This window comes from Aquarana catesbeiana, linkage group LG06 (assembly GCF_042186555.1).
Source record: "Aquarana catesbeiana isolate 2022-GZ linkage group LG06, ASM4218655v1, whole genome shotgun sequence".
NCBI classification, from domain to species: domain Eukaryota; kingdom Metazoa; phylum Chordata; class Amphibia; order Anura; family Ranidae; genus Aquarana; species Aquarana catesbeiana.
In genome coordinates this window covers 286,577,712-286,589,712 of record NC_133329.1, presented here as the reverse complement: position 1 = coordinate 286,589,712, position 12,001 = coordinate 286,577,712, and the positions used below count along the sequence as shown (strand labels likewise).

At 40.2% G+C, this 12,001-nt stretch overlaps 1 protein-coding gene across 1 annotated transcript in view; it reads left to right on the top strand.

Annotated features, from left to right (window-relative positions):
- Positions 1-12,001, top strand: part of PTH2R (parathyroid hormone 2 receptor) — a 1,009,699-nt gene that overhangs the window by 226,133 nt on the left and 771,565 nt on the right. Inside the window, exon 2 of the mRNA XM_073633425.1 lies at positions 1,941-2,043. Coding sequence (XP_073489526.1) covers positions 1,941-2,043 — 103 coding nt within the window. The remainder of the gene's footprint in view (positions 1-1,940; positions 2,044-12,001) is intronic.

Genomic DNA, 12,001 nt, shown 5'->3' with positions numbered 1-12,001 from the left:
CTATTCTGCCTCCTCACCCCCTTACCTCCTTCTCTCACCCTTTCTCACCTCCCTCCCCCATCTCCTCTCTCCCCTCAGGGGGCGAGGGCCCCATGATTCCTAACAGTGGCCCAGTGAGTGAGTGCACAAGTTCGGATGTGTTTTGATTCCTGTGTGCTGCCGACACACTGGGCACAGCAATGCAGCACCTGCCTCTAATTTGCCTTCTCTCCAAGCCCCCCCTCACAAGGGAAGTGAAGAAGGAAAATAGCACTTTAGTAGAGCAGCTTTGCTCCACCCCCAAACTCCAGCTTACACATTTCCTGGCTCTAAATGGCTCTCAGTAAGACAGTCTAATGTGGGTCTTTAGGGGCAGGGGACACTGATAGGGGGGCGGCATTGAAGGACCTGGCCTTGGGGCGGCAAAGGGAGTAAATCCGGGCCTGGCCCTATGCAAACTTCTAATGTTATCTCAAGACTGGTAACTAGCCCTCCCATTTCTTATCTTGGACTATATAGCAATTAGTTTTTTATGTTGCGGAGATGAGGACAGTGGAAGAGATTTATAAATTTAGCAAAAGACACCTGGGCAAGCAGGGCTGCCAACATTCAGTCCAATAAAAATGCCATATGTTGTCTGCCCACAGCAAGAAATTAGGAGCTGAGTGCATTTCTGGAACATCAACAGGTATTTTTCTGTACATGCAGAGTCTTTATTTTTCCTTGAAATACATTTTAACATAAAAACAAACACCATCAATGTAGCATATATAATAAACAATGCTATTGGGACATCTGCTCACATAACCATCTGTGTTGGCAGACAAATAAGCATATACTGTGAGGCCTTGGGGGCAAATTGACAACATTTTTCCTAAAGTATACAAATATCTTTCATTATTCATAAAAATTTAAATTTTTCATGTATGGCTTTATGCTATTATTGGTAACAGTTTAATAAAAAAAGGGACATCCAAAAGGTTGGTAAAAGGTGAATCTAATATATCCAATGTGACCCAGGCTTGCTAAAACTCTGATGTTTATTGAAAGTGAATGTTAAGCCACAAACTTTCATTTTGTTTTGAATAGAGTGGGGAAGGGTTTTTGCTGTTATCTGGGACTCCATCTGAGAAACTTCCTGTCATGCTGGCAACAATTTTACCAGATAGGGAGTGAGAGAAAATCTGCAGAAAATCTGCAGCAAATTTCTTTCCTGCAACCATTGGTAAGAAAACAGTGATTATTGCTAGCAGCTATAGCAGCCGCTAGTGACAATTGCAGGTAAATCTGGCAGGATGATTGTACCAAAGTTGATAGATCGATCAACTCTGTACATTTAGCTTGGCCATACATGGTTTTAAACTGTCTATGGCCAGCCTAAAGCCTAGTACACACTGCTAGTTTTTCTTTGTTCAACCCAGCAGGCTGACAGCCCATTGGTCAAAAAAATATGACAGCTCAGGTCAGAGCCGCTGTACTAACAATCCAATATTAATACAGCAATCTCTCCTGCTGTTCTACTGTGTTCTGACAGGGGGCCTCCCCCCCCACCAGAACACTCCAGTCAGCTTTCTCAGCCATTGAGTGAGAGCGCTGAGTAGAGCTGTTCGGCAGACCATTTTCGGCAATGCCCTTGGTCAGAAGTCGGCTTTTGTCAGACCAGCTGCAGTACACATGGGTCTAATGTTGTCCGGTTTCTATTGGCCCGTGTGCATGGGACTTAAAGCAGACAGCAATAAAAAGCTGATGTGTTCTAGCCATCTCCCTCTCTAATGATATAAACATTTTTTTTTTCTTTTCTGTGTCTCTGTTGGGAGTTCCCCTCATTTCCTGTTTGGTAAAAAAAAGGCCACCAGGACAAGAAGTGAGGGAAACTCTCTAATGGAGAGTGTGATTTTGAAATATTTGTAGATCACTATAAAGCTGAAAAATAACACTTTTTGTGAATTTGCCTTACCTAGGTTTATTCTGGTGACACAGTTACTACTGAGGAACAGATTTATATTCTTCTGAAAGCTAAAGTACAGTGCGAACTCAATATCACAGTCCATTTGCAGGAAGAAGGTAAGATACCTAATTGATTGAAATACATATTTTATAGTTTCCACATTATTGCTACAGCTCAATTTACCAATATCTTTTACCAATAAGTGGTATTATTTGAAAAGATATATGGTCAAGTAGGATTTAAAGCAGTCATAAGTTGTTTTAAACAATTTTAAAGTCCAAATTCTGCACCACAATAAAGTACCTTTGCAGTGTAGCCTCCCTGAACTGCAAGGTTTAAATGCCTGTTAGGTCTAGGGGTTGAGAAAAAAGCTGTATTTGAAAACCCAAAATGTGGTTAGATAATTAGATCATTTTTCAAAATGTAATTTTTCCACATTCCTGGAATGTTATGCTCTGTACACACGATCGGATTTTCCGAAACAAATGTTGAATGTGAGCTTGTTGACGGAAGTCCGACTGTGTGTATGCTCCATGGAACATTTGTTGTCAGACTTTCCACCAACAAATGTTGGCTAGCAGGTTCTCAAATTTTCCGCCAACAAATGTTTGTTGTTGGACTTTCCGATCATGTGTACACAAGTCTGTCGGACAAAAGAATCAAGTATGAGCCGTAGATATAACTAGCGTTCGTAATTGAGGTATCACGTATGTCTTGTACGTCACTACGTTCATAATTGTTGGCCAACATTTGTGTGACCGTGTGTATGCAAGACAAGTTTAAGCCAACATCCTTCGAACAAAAATCCACAGTTTTGTTGTCGGAAAGTCCGATGGTGTGTATGGGGCATTACAGTCAATTACTTTAACAAACATTACCACGCATGCATAGTTTTTAATCTTGTGTCAGACAACATCAATTTCAAATGCTTTAGTGAAAGAATGAGTTGTGGAGATGAGGAGATATAGAGACCAATTCACAAAATGAACTTATGAGAGTAGAAGTTATTTTTCTTCATTTTACTTACTGAAACATAATTATTCACAGACCTCATCTATCACTGTGACATTTTGGATGTTATTTTAACACTTTTGCGGTATATTTTGGTAGTAAAGGGGTGGAGCAGAGGCTCCATAGATTACGTTTTAAAATGTCACTTTCAAACCATGTTTAAAGTGGTTCTAAAGGTATGAGTTTTTTTATCCTAATGCATTCTATGCATTAACCACTTCCTGACCATGCTATAGCCAAAGGATGGCTACAGCACAGTCGTGCAGTTCTGGTAGGGCATCCATGCACATCCTTCCAGAACCACTCCCCCCTGCATGCCCCCTGGGGTGCGCATCCAGCACGCTTTGTGATCGTGGTAAAAGGCCAATCAACACAGGCTTTTACCATGTGATCAGCTGTGCCAATCACTGCTGATCACATGTATACAAACTTGTCGGTTATCGGCATACCTTTCCTCATGCACTGTCACAGCGTGAGGAGAGAGCTGGTAACCATTTACCTGAGCCTGATCTTGATCTAGTGATGTACACAAGAGCAGTCAATGAACACACAAAGTTGGCTCAGGAGTGAGTGCTCACGAGTGCCCCCCATAGGAAACGAGGATCAGGGCTGCTCTGTGCAAAATCATTTTTTTTTTATTTATTTTTTTTTACTTTTAGAATAACTTTAGGGATATAACGATTCTGCACATAATAAATATATTTGGCACCTGCATACCAAATGTTTTTTATGAAAGAAGAAATAATTTTTGAAATAGTAAGTTATTAGTTTTGCTGAGCAGAACAAACAATCTGAAATGTTGGGTTGATTTTGATAAACATTTGTTCACCCCCCAATGTTTTTGATTATTAAATTATTGCCGTGAAACAATCTATTTTGCCCTGTAACTCCACTGGTGGGTGTCCAGAGACATTTATTTTTCTTGTTAGAAGATTTGCTGTTTTAGTTAATTCTGATCAAGTGGGGTTTGTCCCTACGAGGGAAGCTTGAGATAATACAACTAAGGCTATCAATTTAATCTATGCCGCTAAGACACGTAGGATCTCCGTGTTGCTCCTCTCAACCAATGCCGAGAAGGCATTTGACAGGGTGAATTGGACCTTTTTGATAGAGACCCTTAGATGTATCAGTTTGGAGCAGCAGATGATGAATAGGAATGAGCTTTGAGTTCGAGTCGAACTCATGTTCGACTCGAACATTGGCTGTTCGCAAGTTCGCCGAACAGCGAACAATTTGGGGTGTTCGTGGCAAATTTGAATGCCGCGGAACACCCTTTAAAAAGCTATGGGAGAAATCAAAAGTGCTAATTTTAAAGGCTTATATGCAAGTTAATGTCATAAAAAGTGTTTGAGGACCTGGGTCCTGCCCCAGGGGACATGGATCAATGCAAAAAAAAGTTTTAAAAACGGCCGTTTTTTCAGGAGCAGTGATTTTAATAATGTTTAAAGTCAAACAAAAAAAAGTGTAATATCCCTTTAAATTTCGTAGCTGGAGGGTGTCTATAGTATGCCTGTAAAGGGGCGCATGTTTCCCATGTTTAGAACAGTCTGACAGCAGAATGATATTTCAAAGGAAAAAAGTCATTTAAAACTACTCGCGGCTATTGCATTGCCGGTCCGACAATACACATAGAAGTTCATTGATAAAAACGGCATGGGAATTCCCCACAGGGGAACCCCGCGCCAAAATAAAAAAAAAAACGGCGTGGGGTCCCCCCAAAAATCCATACCAGACCCTTATCCGAGCACACAACCTGGCAGGCCGCAGGAAAAGAGGGGGGAAGAGAGAGCGCCCCCCCCTCCTGAACCGTACCAGGCCACATGCCCTCAACATTGGGAGGGTGCTTTGGGGTAGCCCCCCAAAACACCTTGTCCCCATGTTGATGAGGACAAGGGCCTCATCCCCACAACCCTGGCCGGTGGTTGTGGGGGTCTGTGGGCAGGGGGCTTATCGGAATCTGGAAGCCCCTTTAACAAGGGGGCACTGTTTACATCTAGAGGAAAAGAGATTTAATTTCCAAATATGGAAAGGTTTCTTCTCTCAGTAAGAGATGTGAAATAGACTCCCTCAAGAGCTGGTACTAGCTAGCTCAGTAGATTGCTTTAAAAAAGGTCTGGATTATATCCTAAATATACATATTATAACTGGATACTAACATTTTTACTGTAGGTAAAGTTGATCCAGGGAATATCCGATAGCCTCTTTGGGGATCAGGAAGGAATTTTTTTCCCCTGCTGGAGCAAATTGGATCATGCTTTTCTGGGTTCTTTTTGCCTTCCTATGGATCAACTGCGGGTAGGATTGTGTATATAGGATTGTATATTTTTTCTTCCTTTTTTTGGGTTGAACTAGATGGACTTGTGTTTTTTTTGGACCTGACTAACTATGTAAGGTGGATGGCTGGTCTGTGTCCACTCCACTTATGCAGAGCCCGCTCTGTTCTGTGTGCAGACAAATGTAAACTAATCAGATGTCAGCGGGTGTAAACTGACACATGCCCATTTACACCCACCGCTCCATAGAATAGACTGCCAGGCAGACCCGATCGGTCCGCTGGTGTGAAATGGGCCTTATAAACAATAAACCACATCTATTATAAAGCTGCCCAGTACATCTTTACATTTAAAATTATTTTTTCTGTTTGCATTGAGTTTAGTGTTTTAATCCCCTTTTTTGCAGTTTTTATTTTTGTACAGTAAGGCTCCAGTGCTCGTTCGTTGCAAGGGGAATGTAATAAACAGAAATACTTGCCTTAGTTCTTGCTCCAGTAGGTTTCCTCTTCACCAGACAACTTGTCCTATGAAGCTGCTACTATTCACCAGTTTTGTGCCCACTCTCTTGCCAAAATCATCACAAACAATTCAGGATCAACCAGCCATCCTGTTTTGCACATGGGCCCACCTACATTTTAAGGAGCAGAGTAAGTAGTAAGGCAAGTGTTCCTTTTATGTACCCATAGGCTAAAAAGGCATTAGAGACTTACAATGGAGGGGGTAAAAAAAGTCTAATTTATTTGGCTGACTGGAGTTCAGCTTGAGGTATGAGGAGAATGTATGAGGATATTAAAAGCTTTTGAACTGCAAAACTGAGAATGGTGAAGGGAAACTAAAATCAATGAATATCAACCATTATTTTTTTTAAAGAATCAAATGTCAGCACTTTTAAATTTACTGAGAGGATTAGTAATTGCCAGTCATGTATTTTAATGTAAAATATTGAATCTTTATCACAATAAAATTCTCAGAACCCCTTATAAAATAGCAGATACAGCACAAAACATATTTTGCTGTAACAATAAAGGCTAACAAGTAAAATGCTTTGGAGCTCATTAAAACATTTTTGGCAGGACTATTTTCACATTTCCCTTGTCTTGTCTGTTTACTTTCTGGCCTTTCTTTTTTTATTTATTTCTCATTTTGCACTCAGTGAGTTGACAGGTCAAAGGAAAACATGTACATTGTGCTAGGAGGAATCCTAACAATATTTTAGTAACTGTTTAGTTAGTGAATAACCAAATCTTCTGATATGACTGAAATCATACAAAAAAAAATTGAAAAGCGTAAATATTTTTTAGGCAATCTGTAAAATTATGCATGCAATGAAAGAGTTTACTGGACATAATACATGAAAAATAACTAAAAATGCAACTGGATAAAAAAGACATGTTTTAAATGGCTATTAAACATAAAGTGTTTGTGTCCTTACTTTAAAACTGAAGTTTATTCATGTATTTTTTGAGATACTGCACCAAATACAATAGTTATATATAGTGATATGTATCCCATTACCTGCAGGCAGCTGCTGTAAAAAAATATTCCCTGTTGTGCTTCCGCTGTAAAGGTTAGCAGCAGCCGCTGCTGCTGAGAAAAGTAATGCCACTCACCAGCCCCCTACTGCCCTCTATGCCATTCTCAAAATTCCTACATGATTGCACCATATTCTGTGAATGGACAAAGGATATTCTGTAATTTGTCTGCTTCGCCTCCTTTCACAGAACACGATACATTGTACTGTAGGACAATAATGGTAATAATTCTATAAATGGTACAGAGGACAGAAGGGGTAGAACATCAATTCTCAATAGTAGCTACACAGGACAGTATTTCGCGGTTCTCAGTAAGCACAGAAGAAGATTGTTACCAGAAGCAGCTGTCTTCGGTGATGGGATACACATCATTACACATAACTAATTTGTTTGAAGCACCATCCACAAAAAAAACCCCAAAAAACATTAAAACAAGAGATAGGTTAAGAGAAGGGTTCATATGGATTAATATGTATCATTAATCATCATTAAAATGCAAAAAATATTATAAAGACTTATGCCCCATACACATGATCGGAAATGCCGTCAGCAAAACTCCGATGAGAGGTTTTGGTCGGAAAATGCGACCGTGTGTATGCTCCATCGGATTTTTGCTGGCAGAATTCCAGCCAGCAAAAGATTGAGAGCAGGTCCTCTATTTTTCGGTCGGAAAAAGTTCCTATCCGAAAATGCGATCATCTGTATGCAACGCTCGGTCTGGTAAAACTAGCGTTCGTAATGGAGATAGCAAATTCATCATGCTGCAAATTATTGGATCTTTTAATGCAGCGCATTCTTTTGTTCTTTATAATACTAGAATAATTAAGTTGTTTTGCTGCTGATATTCACACAGAGTTATGACAAACTGATTTCTTTACTATTTCTCGTGATCTCATGAATAATCTTTTTTGTTTTTAAAGCCAGATCTCCATAATAATGTTTAGAATTATTTTTTAGAGTCATCTTTTTTTTATTTTTAATCAAGATCTCCTGTTTTTTGGATTATTTTTAAATTAGTTTCTAGTAATCTCAATTTTTTTTTTTGATGTGTCAAGTTTCCACAACATTATTGTCTTGTATTTTTATAAAGCTCAAGGAGATTGGTTTGTGTTGGTGTCCCTTGTTAATTTGACATTTTATTTTTGAAATGTACCTGCCTACTCACAAACAAACTGTCCTTTTTGAAGAAAAACACATAGGCAAGTATTTTCATATAAAAAAATCTCCATTTATTCTGGCTCATGATAACAAAATAAAGAGGAAGGCAAGTTTCCACAACATTATTGTCTTTTATTTTTATAAAGCTCAAGGAGATTGGTTTGTGTTGGTGTCCCTTGTTAATTTGACATTTTATTTTTGAAATGTACCTGCCTACTCACAAACAAACTGTCCTTTTTGAAGAAAAACACATAGGCAAGTATTTTCATATAAAAAAATCTCCATTTATTCTGGCTCATGATAACAAAATAAAGAGGAAGGCAACGCTGGAGAAACTGTTTGAATTTGCGAAGCCTTTGGCCCCCAGGGCACACATCAACTCTTTGTAAATTAAAATTGGTAGACTGAGAAGTCCATATTTAAGGGAGCACAATCTGGTCCAGGACTCCCAGAGATCAGGAGCAGCAGCAGATGACATATATGTCCCCAGGCTACAACAGCCTGCGTCTTCTGTCAGACCAGACTGAACCGAGGCCATCACTTTTTTGTCTTCGCTGCAGCCTTCCCTCCATGCTTCCCTGCAGCCTTCCTTGGAGGCTGTGGCTCTGGAGGTTGACTTGTGGCAGGAGGAGGAGGAGGTGGAGGATGGACGAGCGCACATAAGTGCATGTTCTCACTACTTTGATCACTCAACCCCTTCCGAAGGGCGTGAAAAATTATATTCTCACACATGAAGCGTTGGCCCTCCTCCATTTGCTGCAATTTGGCAGCTACATAGCAGCCATAGGCCTCTTCAGCATCGGGGGTTTTTTTCAGGGCTGTATTAGCCTCCTTAATGAGGCCCAGTGCTGCCTCTTCCGTGTTACTTCCCTTCCTGGCTCTTTTTGTTGTAAGGCGGAGGGGAGGCACCTCGGATTGGGTGAGGCTACGGGTCCCCGCCACCTCCTGGCTGACACTTACCCCCGCCTCCCCCTGTGTGCCACATTCCAGAGCCTTGTCCTGGCTGAGGTCTTCCTGTGTATGAAAAAGGGACATAGTTTTAGTTTTAGTTTTTGGCTCATTAATCACACACAATTTTCATCTCATGACTGTAGCAAATTGAATGTTAACAAATAGAAAAGACTATCATTCTGAGCCCAGCATTTGTGTCTATTGATATGTAAAACACTTGTTGTTAAATCATTCATTTGTTATCAATAATAACATCTAGTAAACAACAATAATTTTAGGACAAGAAATATGTTAAAAATACTATACCTGGCTCCAACTGGGCTCCTCCACTATTTCCAGGATGGAAGGGCCAGGTTAGACCTCGGAAGACTCAGCTGGGGTTGAGGGAAGGGTGGATGGAAGTGTAGAAAGATATTCCCTGGCTTCCATCTGGTCTTCCAGAAACCGCATCCTGTTGTAGTACCACAGACTGGGTACATACACATCCTCTGTTGCTGCTCCTGATCTCATGGAAGCCTGGACCTTATTAAGCTCTTTCCTATTCGTGCTTCTCAAGCTACCAATTTTCTTTTCCACAAACTCGATGTCTGCATCGGGGACCTGCGTCTTCACAAATTGCAGCAGTTTCTCCAACGATGCCTTCCTAGCTGGTTTATTGCGATATAAGGGGTTTTTAACCTCCCACAAATTTCTCATATCCCTGTATCTGTCTATGAACTGGCCCATGAACTCAGGGTCTTTGAATTGTTTCATATTTGCTGCAAGACAAAACACAAGACAAAAACATTAATATCAGGCTAAACTCTCCTATACTTATCCCAATATAGGCCTCAATCTAGAATCAGTATAGGCCACTGATGTGCCAAGTTAAAATGTTACCTTCGTTATAACGTTCGGCGTTTCAGGTCCTTCTTCCTTCACACACAGAACGTAGGTAGTACGACACACGCGTGTCAGCTTTATATACACTGCGCATGCGTGAAACTCCCCCCGTGTCGCTGGCCCCCTGATGTTCTTTCTAGAATATTCCCCGCCCCTTCTCTTTCGGTGCAGTGGGAGATGAACATGGCGGTGACACAGCAGGTGTGTAATAGCAGTAACGAGGAGGAAAGCCCGGAGCCTGAAATGTCCCTATCCCAGAGGAGAAGATTTAAGGCCTCAAATATGGCCTTTGTAGAGATGGTGGAGACGGTGGACATCTTGAAGAGGGCCGACTATGATGGGAAGTATGGACCATACCTAAACCCAAATGTGAGAAAGGCCAAGATCATGACTAAAGTTGTGAAGAGTCTGCACAGGAATTTTGGGGTATGATGATCCAAGGAGCAATTGAGGAAACTCTGGTCAGACCTGAAATAGAGGGAGCAGGATCAGTACAGAAGAATCAAGAAAGTGCTTCTAAAAAGTAAGTAGTTGTCGTGTGTTCTGATTATTATCATTACTTGCATGCTGCTCCATGTGCTTTTCTTTACTGTTGTACAGTTTAAAATGGCTACTTTCAGGCTCGCGGGCACAGTAATTGTTCGCAGTAAACATCATTCCTTCACCAACTAAATACAATGCTTTTGGCATATATTGGATTAACTACATTTGGTCATGCTAATTTGTATTAAAAGAAGTTTAGGACATTGTTGTCTAGATGTGTTTGTAACTGGAATGAAATGCAAACTTGATTCAGTGTAACGTAAGGAGAGGACACTCAGCAGCTGTTTACACATCTGGACTCAGGAGCACTAGTGTGGGACACAAGAACAAACTTTTTAGGGTGTCCCACACAGGTGCTCCAGTGGATACTTGGGGTGTCTCCATGTGTGAAACTTGTCCAAAAAAGGTAAGTATTTCAGCTTTGTTAAGGGAATAAATCATGTCTTCAGCTTGGAAATCTGCCCAGACAATTGTACCCCACTTCCAAGCAATGTTTCACATTCATATTTCTGGCTGCAAACATCGGTGTGCTAAGTATACCTTTTGTTTCATTCTCATAAGGGGAGAAAAGACTTGGGATGTCTGAGGACAACGGGGACCCCCGCCTACTAAAGAAGGGGAACTCAGCACACAACCTCAGGATGTGGAGGAAGGAGAGGTGGTTGAAATACAGGTGAGTGTCTGACATCACAGATTCAGGTAATAGATGTATGCCTGCATATTTATAATACATGGTGTGTATTTTTCTTTTAGGTGATGTGCATGTTGTGGAAGAACAATCTACTCATTTCACCACTGACAGTGCACAAAGATTAATCCAGGACATGATTGTGGTTTATTCGGGATTTAGACTTCATAAAGGAAAAAATCAAGGAGATTGAACAAAGAATGAAGAACATGATTGATGTACTAGGAAGAATCTAAAACTAAAAAATTACACTTTTTTTTTTTAATAAAATTTAACTAAAGTTTTAATACAGTTTAAAAGCCAAATTTGGAAGATGAACACAGTGTGTCAACGTGTGCTATCTGCCATCAGGGGATATCAATGTACGCTTTTTGTGGGTGCAACCCCTTCCTCGCAACTCTAGTAGTTGAGAGGAAGGGGTTGCACCCCCAAAACACATCCATTGATCCCCCATGATGGGAGATAGCACATGTTGACATTAGGCATAGGATCAGGAGGGATATTCCCATTTTGACTCCCAATTTGTGTGCATCTTGTAAATTTGGCTTTTACAGGGGCGACATCACCCTATCTGATGAAGGCAATATCAACACATTTTTAACACTATAATGTCTGATATTGCCTTCAGTTTTTCAATGTTGAACTTTGTAAGTTCTTGAGTTGTGTATGTTATGTTTTGAAAAAAATGTATGTAAAAAAAAAAAATTCAAGGTAAAAATTTATAAAACCAAGATGTTATTTTTTTTACCAAAAAAGATTTTACAACGCACATGTGCATGTGCACAGAGTAAAAGGTTTTATACTCAACAATGTGTGGCTTCTTTGTTCAATGCTCAGTACCAGTTTTTGTATTAAGTTGGTGTTTACAGTGACAATGGGTGTTATTTAGATAATGGAAAAACCACTTGGTACTACAAGTGCACTAGGAGAACCTAGGAGACAGATAAAAGAAACACACGCAGTAAATCAAATTCAAGATTTTATCATATCAATTTTTTTTTACTTTGAATATATTTAAAAATTTGCTGGCATAGCA